Source organism: Crocuta crocuta, unplaced genomic scaffold (genome assembly GCF_008692635.1).
Source record: "Crocuta crocuta isolate KB4526 unplaced genomic scaffold, BGI_CrCroc_1.0 scaffold299, whole genome shotgun sequence".
Taxonomy (NCBI): Eukaryota; Metazoa; Chordata; class Mammalia; order Carnivora; family Hyaenidae; genus Crocuta; species Crocuta crocuta.
In genome coordinates, this window is record NW_027532747.1 from 7,874,070 (window position 1) to 7,887,701 (window position 13,632).

General features: G+C 49.7%; 1 protein-coding gene across 1 annotated transcript in view; it reads left to right on the forward strand.

The window, feature by feature from the left end:
- The first annotated feature begins 5,489 nt into the window (after window positions 1-5,489).
- Window positions 5,490-13,632, forward strand: part of LOC144245538 (corticosteroid-binding globulin-like) — a 10,318-nt gene continuing 2,175 nt past the window's right edge. The window contains exons 1-2 of the mRNA XM_077780937.1: window positions 5,490-6,099; window positions 11,211-11,481. Of these exons, the coding sequence (XP_077637063.1) occupies window positions 5,490-6,099; window positions 11,211-11,481 (881 nt within the window). The remainder of the gene's footprint in view (window positions 6,100-11,210; window positions 11,482-13,632) is intronic.

Consider the following 13,632-nt stretch of genomic DNA (forward strand, 5'->3'; position numbering starts at 1 on the left):
CCCAGTCCGTGCCCACGAGGGCTCCAAGCAGGGGTGGAGGGGCCGGGGCTAAGGCAGAGGCTTCACTGCAGTGTGGGGGGGCCACGATAGGGAAACACAGAGAGCAGGTCTCCTGGAAGAGAGCTGGGACCTGCGAGCCCAAGAACATAAGGAAGCGAGCCAGGCAGGGCAGGGGAAGGAAGGGCCTGCGAGTGGAGCCACGTGGGGCAGGCCAGGGGCGGGGCCGGCTTTGTCCCTAGCTCCCAGGCCAGAGCCCGGCTCCGGCTCCACGAACAATGGGGAACCGAAATGACCCGCCCTGCCCCTGGCAGAGACCCCTGGCTGACGGTCTGGTGTGTGCTGGAAACGCCTGGATACCCAGCGGTGCTGTGGCTCAGACTTTTAGGGGCCAGATTTGAGGCTGGAGCAGGGCTGTCACCTGGCACAGTGTCGTGACCAGCCCCCTGGGCCACGTTAGTGAAGACCAACCCGTCTCGGAAGCACCCAGACTCACTGAAAGCTTTTCAGCGGGAGAATGGCCAATGGGCTTGAATTCTGAAAAGATGCCTTTGGCTGCAGGGGTGAGAAAGGGTTGGAGGGAGCTGAGCAGGGGCAAGGACACCAGGGAGGGGCGACCGCTGATCCTGGAAGAGGTGACCATGGGCCCCAGACGTGGACTGTGCTCTGAAACTAGAAAAAGGAAGCAAATACCAGAAAATCAGAAGGTCAAAGGGACAAGGCCAGCGGTGGGTATTAATCCCAACTCTATAATTATACCGAGGAAACTGAGGCAGAGTTTAAAGCGTCCACACGTGTCACCTAGTTCATAAATAGCGAGGCTGGGCTCCTAGTCCAGCGTGGCCTTCCGTGAGACCTGGAAAATGAAAACCAGGCAGCTGGGAAGGGAGGGGAGAGCAGCAAGGAGGTTGTCAAAGCAGGAAAGGGAAGAAGCAGGGAGCTCAGGGCAGGGGACTTGCCCACCATACGGAGGGAGGCACGGGAGACACGTGGGGAGGGGGCTGCAAGAGGGGTTGGGGGCTGCTTGCACCTGTCACTCACGAGGAGCACGTCGGGGCCTCGGGGTGTTCCAGAGCAGAGCAGTGGCCCCAAAGTCAGGCTGCACCATGTTCTCCTGGGGTTACCGGCTCCACTGTGGGCTCCTGGCCCCCTTCCAGAATGGCGGGTCCCCAAGGTGGGGCACTGCAGGAAGACCTGCTCCTTCTTCTTTACTGGGATACCAGGCACAGCTGTTATTAGTGCCTTCCTATGTGGCCTCACTCAATCCTGGGCCCACTTTACAGATGAGAGAATGGAGGCCCAGGGAGGTAGCTGAGATGCTAAGCCCTGCAGCCTGGCCTCAGCGTCTGTGCTGTGCCGTTCCCTTCTCTCTAGGAAGCAAAGTGATGAGGGTAAAAGCTCTCCAAAAAGCACTGGGATACACGTAGCTCCATAAAGCACAGGGGAGCTGGGGACCAGCAGCCCTGCGAGTAGAACGTTCCCTTACTGGTTTTGACCTTGGCTGCAATTTTTTTTTATTGCTCTTACCAGACATCTTTGAATGGTCTGCATTTCTCTTTTTCCTTAATGTTCTTATCGTGATAAAATATACAAAGGATTGATCATTTAAATTATTTTTTTAATTTTTTTAAGTTTATTCATTTTTGAGAGAGAGAGAGAGAGAGACAGAGCACGAGTGGGGGAGGGGCAGAGAGAGAGAGACACAGACCCTGAAGCAGGCTCCAGGCTCTGAGCTGTCAGCACAGAGCCTGACGCGGAGCTCGAACCCACGAACCATGAAATCGTGGCCTGAGCTGAAGTCAGATGCTTAACCGACTGAGCCACTCAGGCGCCCCGAAATTATTTTTAAGTGTACAGTTCAGTGGCATTAAGCACATCCGTTGTACAGCCATTCCCACCATCCAGCTCCAGAACATTTTTGTCATCCGAGCCAAAAGCCTACCCATTAAACACTAACTCCCCATTTCCCCCTCTCCCTGGCCTCTGTTAACCACTCTTCTACTTTCTGTTTCTATGAATCTGACTGCTCTACGTCCCTTATATCAGTGGAAGCATACAAAGTGTGTCTTTTTGTGACTAGATTATTTCACTCCACATAATGCCTTCAAGGTTCATCCATATCGGAACAGGTGTCAGAATTTTCCTTCCTTTTTAAGGCGGAATGGTATTCCACTGTGTATACAGACAACGCTGTGAAATAAAAGAAAGAATATATATCGGTCTCTGGCCCCCAGTTGCTGACACAGAGCTCCTAAAATCCTTGTGATTTCCTACGTGATAAGAGCATTAGGAGTAACTCACGTTCTAATATTTGGTCTTTGCCCCTGGTTCCTGACACAGAAGTCCTAAATCCCTTGGAATTTCCTGGGCGATAGCGGCGTCTTTTGTTCTAATGAAGTGACTTCTGGTAGGTGCCCGGATAGCTTCAGGATGGGGCTGGTCCCAGAAAGACCAAGCTGTGATTAGAAGCTTGGAATTTTCAGTCTCATCCCCCTTTCTCTAGGGAGGGGAGAGAGGGTGAAGATGGAGTTAATCATCTATTCTGCTTACATGATGAAGTTTCCATAAAAATCCCTTGGTTTGGGGTTCAGAGAGCTTCTGGGTGGGCGAACATATCTACTTGCTGAGAGGGCGGTGCACACCAACTCCAGAGACAGGAGCCCCTGCGTTTGGGACCCTTCTGGACCTCGCCCTATACATCACTTTATCTGGCTCTTAAGTCATATTCTTTACTCTGTCCTTTATAATAAACCATTAAGTGTTTCCCTGAGTTCTGTGAGCCAGTCTAGCCAATCATCAAACCCCGTGAGATGGTCATGGGAACCCTGATTTGTAGCCAGTCAGAAGTACAGGGTGACACTCTGGGACTTGTGATGGGCATCTGAAGTCAGGGGTGGGCAATCTTGTGGGAACTGAGCCCTTAACGTGCAGGGGTGAATAGTGTCAGAATTGAGTTACACTATAGGACGTCCGGCTGGTGGTGGAGAATTTCCCGGGGTGTGGAAAACCCTCATACCTGGTGTCAGAGGGAAACGTGGCAGTGGTGCGGAAGGAAAGGAGAAACATGGGAGTGTTTTCTTTATACAACCACCTTTTATGTACCCATTCATCCATTGATGGACATTTGGATTGAATCCATTTTTTTTTTGCTATTGTGAATAATGCCGTTACGAACATTGGAATGTACAAATATCTGCTCAAGTCCCTGCCTCCAATTCTTTTGTGTATATATATATACTCAGAAGAATTGTTAGATCATATGGTCACTCTATGTTTAATTTTTTGAGGAACCGCCATTGTCTTTTCCACATGGCTACACTATTTACTATTCCCACCAGCAAGGTACAGGGTTTCCAAGTCCTCTACATCCGTGCCAACATCTGTTTTCTATTTTGTTCTTGTGGCTCAGTTTGATTTTTGAAATAGCCATGCTAATGGGCATGCATTGACTCTCATTGCGGTTTTGACTTGCATTGCCCTGATGATGCTAATGTGGGCATCTTTTCACGTGCCTGTTGGCCACCTGTATATCTTCTTTGAAGAAATGTCAACTCAACATCTTTGCCCATTTTTTAAATTGGATTTTTTAAAATTTTTTGTACTTGAGTTTTCCTATATTCTGGATGGTAATCCTTTATCAGATATGGGATTTGCAAATATTTCCTCTCATTTTGTGGGAGAAAAAGACTCTATTGAGTGAACAAGGGTTTTTAGAGTCCAATGCGTCTATTTTTTTTGTCACTTGTACCTTTAGTGTCATGTCCAAGAAACCATCGCTAAATCCAGTGTCACGAAGTTTTTTCTCTCTGTTTTCTTCTGAATTTTATTTCTCCCTTACATCTAGGTCTTTGGCCCCTTCTGAGTTCATTTTTGTATATGGTATAAGATAAGGGTCCAGCATCACTCTTTTGCATGTGGATAATACAGTTTCCCCAGCATCATTTGTTGAAAAGACTGTCCTTTCCCCATTGAATGGTGTCGGCACCCTCATCAGAAAGTATTTGACTGTTTATGCAAGGGTTTATTTCCGGGCTCTCCATTCTATTCCATTGGCCCCTATGTCTGCTTCATACCTGGGTGGCTCAGTCAGTTAAGCATCTGACTTGAGCTCAGATCACGATCTCACCGTTCCAAAGTTCAAGCCCTGGGTCAGCCTCTGTGCTGACAACTCAGAGCCTGGAGGCTGCTTCCGATTCTGTATCTCCCTCTCTGTCTCTGCCCCTCCCCCATTCGTGCTCTGTCTATCTTTCAAAAATAAATAAACATTTTTAAATTATGCTGAGTGAAATAAGTCAGGCAGAGAAGGACAGATACTATATGTTTGCACGTATAGGAGGATTAGGAGGAACTTAACAGAGGACCATGGGGGAGGAGAAGGGGAAACATAGTTGGGGAGAGGGAGGGAGGCAAACCATGAGAGACTCTTGAATGCTGAGAACAAACTGAGGGCTGATGGGGGTGGGGAGAGGGGAAGGGGGTGATGGGCATGGAGGAGGGCACTTGTGGGGATGAGCACTGGGTGTTATATGGAACCAATGTGACAATAAACTATTTAAAAAATACAGCAAAGATATGCTAAGAATAGGGAACACTATGATATGCTAACTGTTCTTTTAGTACCAGCAATATTCCCTTACGGTGGTTTATTCAGAAGAAGTGAGGAAATGATTTTGTAGATAAGTGTGTCTCATTCTGATAATAGATAATTACCAACACATTCACTTATGATTACTTTTTCTTCAAAAGAGAAAAACACATTACAAAATAAGCGCCTTATACTATGGAAAACAATAAAATCCTCCATGATCATAAAAAAAATTTTTTTAAAGGATGGTTTTGCCAGGTATGGGATACTTGGTTGATAGATTTTTTTCTTTCAATTCTTTGAACATATCACTTGGTCAGATATTTAACCTTTCTGGGCCTCCATTTCTTTCTTTTTTTTTTAATGTTTTTTATTTATTTCTGAGAGAGAGAGAGAGACAGCGTGAGCAGGGGAGGGTCAGAGAGAGAGGGAGACATAGAATCTGAAGCAGGCTCCAGGCTCTGAGCTGTCAGCACAGAGCCTGATGCGGGGCTTGGACCCACAAACTGTGTGATCATGACCTGAGCCGAAGTCGGACACTTAACCGACTGAGCCACCCAGGCGCCCCTCTGGGCCTCCATTTCTGCCTACCTCAAATCATAATAATAATACCTACTTGATTTGTTTATCAGTGAGGATTAAATAAGAAAATATAGGCAAAACACATAGGCCTGTGTTGGCGCCCGGTAGGTACCAATCATGGCAGGTATAATCATACTTTCAGACGAGGAAATTGAGGCCCAGAGTCCTGACTTGCCCCAGGTCACACAGCCAATGGGGAGGAAGGAACTGAGGCTCGAATGGGGTCTTCCATGGGGTCGTCTGCCCATCATCTCCCCACTGCCTTGGAGGCCCCACAGTATCTAATGAGCATTCCTGATTTTGCAGGGCCTGCCCATCCTGGACAATGCTGCTTCCCCTGTGCACCTACTTCCTCTGGCTATCCACCAGTGACCTCTGGACTGTCCAGGCTAAGGACCCGGATACTGATGTGAGCACAAGGAGCCCTCAACGGGACTTGGCTCCAAATAATGTTGACTTTGCCTTTACCCTGTATAGGCATCTGGTGGCTCCAGCTCCTGACAAGAATGTCTTCATCTCTCCTGTAAGCATCTCCATGGCCTTAGCTATGCTGTCTCTGGGCGCCCGTGGCCTCACACGGGTCCAGCTTCTCCAAGGCCTAGGCTTCAACCTCACCAAGACATCTGAAGCTGAGATCCACCAGGGCTTTCAGCACCTCCGCCATCTCCGCGGGGAGTCAGACACCACACTGGAGATGGCTATGGGTAATGCCTTGTTCCTTGACCGCAGCCTGGATCTTCTGGAGTCATTCTCAGCAGACGCCAAGCACTACTATGACTTGGAGGCCCTGGCTACAGATTTCGAGGACTGGGCTGGAGCCAGGAGACAAATCAATGAGCATATCAAAAATAAGACCTATGGGAAAATTGTGAACTTGTTACCGAAGCTGGATAGTTCAGCCACACTCATCCTGGTCAACTACATCTTCTTCAAAGGTACTCCCCTCCACCCACCCATCCCATTGCCAAGAATAGTAAGAGCCATCAAAACCCAGGGTGCATTCTTGGGCAAAATCTTGGATTTTACAAAGCACATTTTCATCTGTGAATCTCCATCTTCACCATAATCCTCTTAGGAAAGTAGAATGATATCATCTTACAAATGTTCAAACTGACACCTAGAAGAATTGAGCTACTCACCCAAGTTCTTATAGGTTCATTTGAGGTCCAAACACATAATCATGAAAGTCTGACCGCCCCATGGTCTACAGATGTTGGCTGAGTGCTAGCTGTGAGTCAGGCACTGGGCCAGGGGCTGGAAGCATGGCCAGACACAGCCCTTGCCCCCCAGGAACTCCCCAGATGGGCCCCAGGCCACACACTTCCCCAGAACTCACAGCCAGCTCTGATCAAGCACCGTGCCAGCCGAACTTCAGCTCCTCCTCACCAATCTGGAGCAGGGGTTCCAAAGTTCTTGTGCATAAACATCATCATGGGCACTTGTTAAAATTATAGATTCCAGAGCCCATGCCAGACCTACTGAAGCAAAACTGTTAGAAGGAAGTCCCAGAATTTGCATTTTTAACAAGGCCCTCTCCCCCAGTCGTTTTTATGATCAGATAATTTGGGAATACATTATTCTTTTTTTTAATGTTTACTTATTTTTGAGAGAAAGAGAGAAAGAAAGAGAGAGAGAGAGTGGGGAAGGGGCAGAGAGAAAGGGAGACACAGAACCTGAAGCAGGCTCCAGGCTCTGAGCTGTCAGCCCAGAATCCAACACGGGGCTTTAACTCACGAACCGTGAGATCATGACCTGAGCTGAAGTTGGACGCTTAACTGACTGAGCCACCCAGGCACCCCAAGGGATATAGTATTCTTGAGAATAAAATCTACAATCCTTAGTCTACAGCAGTGGTTCTTAAACCAGGGTAATCTCCACCTCCTCCTTCTACCCTCAGGGACACTTGGCAATGTCTGGAGACATTTTGGGTTGTCACAACAGAGGGTGGTGTGGGGTGTGTTCCTAGCATTTAGTAGGTAGAGGCCAGAGAGGCTGCCAAGCCTCCTACAATGCACAGGACAGCCCCCACAAATGGTATCTGCCCAGAATGGCTATCATCCCAAGGCTGAGAACCCGGGCCTAGCGCCATCTGCTTCTCTGTCCTCTCCAGCCTCACATCCCAGCATTTTCCCTTTTCCAACTTCCAACACACAGCACGCTCACACACACATACACACTATGTGCATGAGCACCTGTGTACACACATGTACACACACACGTGTACACACAGGTGTGAGGTAGTATCTCGTGTGGTTTTGACTGATTTCCTGATAATGAGGGATGCTGAGCACCTTTTCGTGTACCTGTTGACCACCCATATGTCTTCAGTGGGAAAATAGCTATTCAAGTCCTCTTCCCATTCTTCAGTTGAATTATTTGCTCTTTGCTATCGAGGTATATGAGCTCCTTATATATTTTGGATAGTAGTCCCTACCCAATATGCAGTCTGCAAATGTTTTCTTCCATTCTATAGGCCGCCTTTCATTTTGTTGATCGTATCTTTTGCTGTGCAGAAGCTTTTTAGTTGAGGAGCACCTGGGTGGCTCAGTCGGTTAAGCGTCTGACTTCGGCTCAGGTCAGATCTCACGGCTCATGGGTTCGAGCCCCGTGTCGGGCTCTGTGCTGACAGCTCAGAGCCGGGAGCCTGCTTCGGATTCTATGTCTCCCTCTCTCTCTGCCCCTCCCCCACTCATGCTCTGTCTCTCTCTGTCTCAAAAATAAACTATAAAAATTTTTTTTAAAAAATAAGAAGCTTTTTAGTTGGATATGTTCCTCTTGTGTATTTCTCCTTTGTTGTTTGCACTTTTGGAGGCATATCCAAAAAATCATCACCAAAAGCAATGTCAAGGAGTTTCTTTTTCCCTATGTTTTCTGGCTTTGTGGTTTTAGATTTTAAGTTTATTTATTTATTTTGAGAGGGAGGGGCAGAGAGAGAGAATCCCAAGCAGGCTCTGCACTGTCAGCACAGAGCCTGTTGTGGGGCTCAAACTCACGAACCGTGAGACCATAACCTGAGCCGAAGTCAAGAGTCAGATGCTTAATTGACTGAGCCACCCAGGCACCCTATGTTTCAGGTCTTATGTTTAAGTGTTTGAGTTAACTTTTTCAAGTGGTGTTAAGATGCGGGTCCAGCTTCACTCTTTTGCATGAATATCTAGTTTTCCTAACACCGTTTATTACTTTTTTTAATGCTTCTTTTTGAGACGGGGGAGAGGCAGAGAAAGAGGGAGACACAGAATCCGAAGCAGGCTCCAGGCTCTAAGCTGTCAGCACAGAGCCCGACGCGGGGCTCAAACTCACAAACCATGAGATCTGACCTGAGCCGAAGTCGGACGCTTAACCAACTAAGCCACCCAGGTGCCCCCCCAACACCATTTATTGAAGAGACCATCTTTTTCCATTGAGTTATCTTGGCTCCCTTGTCAAATATCAGTTGTCCCAGGCACAAGGCTCATTGCTTGGTTTTCAATTCTATTCCATTGGTCTGTGTGTCTGTCTTTATGCCTACTGGCATACCCCTTTGATTACTAGTTTTATAACATAGTTTGGAATCAGGAGGCATGATGCCTCCAGCTTTGCTCTTTCTCAGGATTGCTTGGGATCTCCAGGGTCTTTCGTGTTTCCATCCAAAAGGCAGCGTTCTCTACACTCAACCGTGGGAGGGTCCAGGACTCTGGGAATGTTCGCCCAGAAATGTTTCCGAGTGCTCCCACAAACTCCACAGGCCATCTCTCCCACAGACTGTGTGCTCCTGCATGGTATCCTTGTCTCTTTGGAGGCCCCAGGGCCTTTGCACAGTGCTTGGCATGTGGAAGGAGCTCCATAGTGGTTGCATAGAGATTCTGCCAACACTACCTTGGAAGAAAAGCACAGTAAACCCAGGTCCAAGGAGGGTGCTCCGGGGGCTGAGAGGGGGCTTTGGGACAGGCACTGGCAGGCCATTTGGTGGCACCACCTGGCAGTTTCTCAATGTTCTCATAATCGCAGTGGGGCTGAGCTGATGGAAAAGAGTAGTTCCTGGTGAAAAGATCCGAGCGGCTTTGGAGATCTGAATGCAGGAGCAGTTGGTGACGGGCGTGTGCTGCCTTGTACACAGAGTTTCCACAACAGCCAAACTAGGAGGCAAGCCCCCTTTAAGCCGGGGCTCCCCTAACATGTTTCCAGAAGGCCAGCATAATCAATGGCCATGAATAAGATGCATAGTTATCATCACTAAACTTAGGGCACGTAACGTGTCCCTGGCACATTCCTTACTTACTGGACTCTCTTGACATTTTGGTTTTTTTTTTTTTTTTTTTTTTTGAGACCATTAAAAATATTGTTAAAAGTTTTTTCCTCAGGAATCATCCTTGCTCTCCCCAGGTCGCCCCCATAAATTCTTAAGTTTCCTGACCGTGAGTTCTCATGGCCCGAGAATTTTCAAGAAGGAATTCCCTAAAGTAGAGGTTAGACGCCATTCTGTATTTTGTTTTGTGCCAAACCAGATACGTTATGCTGGCTTCTAGAGCAGGAATACTCAATGAAAAGCAAACAGCAAACTTTTAAGGATGAAACACCTAACACTGAAAAAATTCACTTTTTTTTTTTTTTTTTTTCTATTTATTCTTGCTTAAGTGTCAAGAAATGTGTTAGGTTTGGGCATGATTAAGAATTTAGCAATATTTGGGCACCTGGGTGTCTCAGTGGGTTAACCATCCANTTTTTTTTTTTTTTGCTAGAAGTTGGGCAGGTAAAAGCCACGACTTAATAAGTGTGTCACCGCCGTCAGTGCGGGGGATCCCAGGCCTCCTCTGGAGGACGGTTTGAGGGCCCTCAAATGACCCCACTCGCTGTGAGACAGCCAGACTGGCGTCAGTCAGGCATCGGGGAGGGACAGACAGAGGCTCCAGGCTCCACATCCTCACAGCCCTTTCCCTACATCCACCCACCTCTCCCTGCTGCCGCCCTTACAGGGGGTTGAGGCTGAACCGAGCGAGAGTTCTGGCCTTGTGATCCATAGATCCTGCAGGCAGTAGGGTGAAGGGTCTGCCCGCAGCTCTGCTCTGGCAGGCAGCCTCCAGACAGCCTCAGTTTGGGAAACAGACACTTCGCAAGGTCTCCAGGGCTTGAGGCCAAAGGCATCCAAGACACTGGGGACCCCCTGGACACAGTGTCCCCAGTCATCCCCAGACCTGGGGAATCCTAACCTCAGGCACCGGGGGCCCTGGTGAGATGAACCCATGTCTTTACATATCTGGAGTTCTGTCACCTGTGAGAGGACTCCCAGCTGCTTGGAATGAGCCCAGAAGGGTCGAGGGGGCTCAGCAGACAGGTGTCACCATCAGGCAGGCTTTGACTCTCAGGAGCAACTTTCTTTCCCTGGAGAGTTGACCTGTAGTGGAAAATCTGGTCTGTGAAGGTAGTGAGCTCCCCATCACGAGGCAGGCAGAGAGGCTATGGGATGCCATCGTGGAAGACGGTAGAGGGATTCTAGTCCAGCTGCTGGTGCAAGCCTGTGACCTCAAGGGCATCTTCTTGTCCTGACTCTGCCCGCAGGAAATGCGTTTTGGCCCTCGGGGCCACACAGGAGGTGAGGAGCCTCCCTCGGGGAGTGGACACAACCCACCAGGCAGCCGGATACCTGCTGGAAGTCCGTGACAGATGTCAAGGCGTGGGGGTGGAATGGGTGGTCCGTTTCCCCAAACCTCCTCCACCCCTGACCTTGAATTCACAGCCTAAGGTCCATTCGGCCCCATTTTCAGAGCCCCCCAACCCAGGATCCACTCCAGACTTGGGAGACTGGGCCGAGGCAGACATCTCTACCCACAAATCCAAGGGCCAGCGTTCTTTGTCTCCCCTCCTTCTGTTTTTAGAAGCTCAGAAACAGAGCAAATCCTCAAGTCACGCCAAGAAGTAGAGAGTACGACAGGCTCGAAAGTGCTAGGGATTTGGTCCCTTACCAGGATGCTCCAGCCTCCAGGATGGGGGCTGTGACGCCTGCTTAGCACTCTGCTGCCATCCCCTCAAACGGGCCTGTCGCCTGCCCTCCCCCTTCCTCCTTTCCCAGGCACATGGGCACACCCCTTCGACCCAGAAAGCACGAGGGAGGAGAACTTCTATGTGAACAAGAGCACCGTGGTCAAAGTGCCCATGATGTCCCAGTCGGGCACCGTCAAGTACCTGAAAGATCCTGAGCTCCCCTGCCAGCTGGTGCAGCTGGACTACCTGGGCAACGGGACCGTCTTCTTCATCCTCCCAGACGAGGGGGAGATGGACACGGTCATCGCCGCACTGAGCAGGGACACCATTCAGAGGTGGTCTGAGTCCCTGGCCATCAGGTAAGCCCTCGCCCTCCCCCTAGACTCACCCTCCAGGGCTCACTGCTTTCTGGCCTGCTGGGTCCCCAAAGGCCTGACCGGGAGGTGATACCTGTTTATGCACCTGTCGGTTGACACTGAGATACTTCGGGGCAGTCCGCAAAGTGAGGTCCCCCGTCCCTGGGAGGCTAATAGCCACCAGCTGCGTGATCACATCTTTGCATCGTAGGCTTAAACTGAGTTCACCAACTCCCCCCCCCCACACCAGGCCCCTTGCTTACCCATTTTTATTCTCTTGCTTCCCTGAAGTCAAGCACGGTTAAGACTCCTGAGGGACCCCGTAAGAAATACACCAAAATGACTGTTATCTTCATCACGGAACCAACACAAAATGTATGAGTGGTTCCTAAGTCACTCAGGGATGTAGCCCTTCTTTAATCTATCATTAGATAAGAAAGGAAGGACATAAGTAGGTAATAATGAAGGAAGGGAAAGGAGTCAGGGGTGTATGTGCTGATGGGCCCGGTAGGGAGGGGGGTGGGAGAGCCAGCCAATGCACGCCCAAGCATATGCCCAAAGAAACGAATTCTCCTCAAATGATATTTGCAATCCAAGAATTTTGCAGGCAGAAAATCCAGAAGGAGGTTCCACTACTTTAATATATGTGCAGGGTTTGCGTTTTATGGTTTCAAGTTATTTTCATTTTGACTTGTAGCCTCAGAGAGCCGCTCAGTGCTGGCGCTGCCGGAGAGCTTGGTGCCACTCGGCGAGGGGCCAGGGAGGTGCCTGGGGTCGGGCCCTCTCCGGCAGGGAAGAGCAGGTGGTCAGCTCTGTGGTTCCCAGAGGTCCCCCAGATATGTGTGGGGCCCCAGAGGTGTCCTTAGTCCTGGGCCCGTCGCACCTGACCTTTTGCATGGCCACGGGTGGGAAGGGGGTGGGTACGGGCAAGAGTGAGCCTGTGCTTGGGCAAGGAAAGGTTCCCTTGCTGGCTCCTCACCATGCAAATTTCTTCCCNATTATGCACCGTGCAGCAAGCAAATTCTGGCTCCTATTCTGTTGAAAACGATAAGGATAATCTTTCTTTTTACACCGAAAACAATTCCTTCACTAAAACACTTCAGCTTAAAAAATATTAATCAAAAACACATACCATTTTCTTCTAGATTTTTTTTTTTTGAAACAAACATCCAAGGCAGATATTTGATTGGGCTTGAATTCTCTACTCCGCATGATGCCCTAGGGTCATGCCAGAAGTCAGCCCCTAGAGTTCCTCACCTCTAGGCTTGTGTCACCCACTCTCTCACCTCACCCCTCCAAGGGTCACCTCACCCCTCCCTGGAGCAGCACCCCTCAGGGCCCAGCTATTTCCTACTTCCTATGGAAGCCATATTGCCCCCACGCAGAGCTTTTGAGAGCCCTCTCTCCATCTCTCTTCCTTGCCCCTCCTCCCTCTGCCCTCTTCCCTCCCTGTCTTTCTCTCCCTCCCTCCTCTCTCCCTCCTCCCTCTGCTCCCTCTGCCCTCTCTCTCTTCTCCCTTTCTCTCTCTCTCTTCTTCCTTTCTCTCTCTTCCCCTTCTGCCTCCCTCCTCCCTCTGCCCTCCTCCCTCCCTTTCTCTCTCTCTTTTCCCCTCCTTCCCTCCCCCTCCTCCCATGAGGCAATGGGGCTCTGAGGCTTCTAGTCCCGGCCTCTTCACAATTCTGCTACTTCCCAGTGGTGTGACTTTGGGGAAATTTCTCAGCTTCTCTTGAGTTTAGTTCTCTCCGTCTGGAAACTGAAGATGTTGGCTCCAACTTCCTAAGGTTGCATGTGTGCATGTGTGCGTGCATGTTTGTGTGTGTGTGTGTGTGTGTGTGTGTGCATGTGAGATGCAAATACAGAAGCTAAAAGACGTCCGCCAGGCGTCTGGTACAGGCCACTCTCCCCACTGCCAGTTGGTCCCCCTGTAGGGGAGAAGTGCCCTCGCGCCTTGGCTCTGCCGTGTCAGTGAGGGCAGGCGGACTGGGCTAGAGCCACACGGCATTAGTGACGAGGCTGGGGTAGGACCAGGCTCCCAGGGGCTCCCCCTCCTCCCCTTCTGCTGATGTCCAGATAAACCGCCTGCAGAATCCGCTCAGAGAAAGAGCTGAGAAGAAAAGATTTAGCAATCGGGAGGCCCAGAGAGGAAGCTGGCCT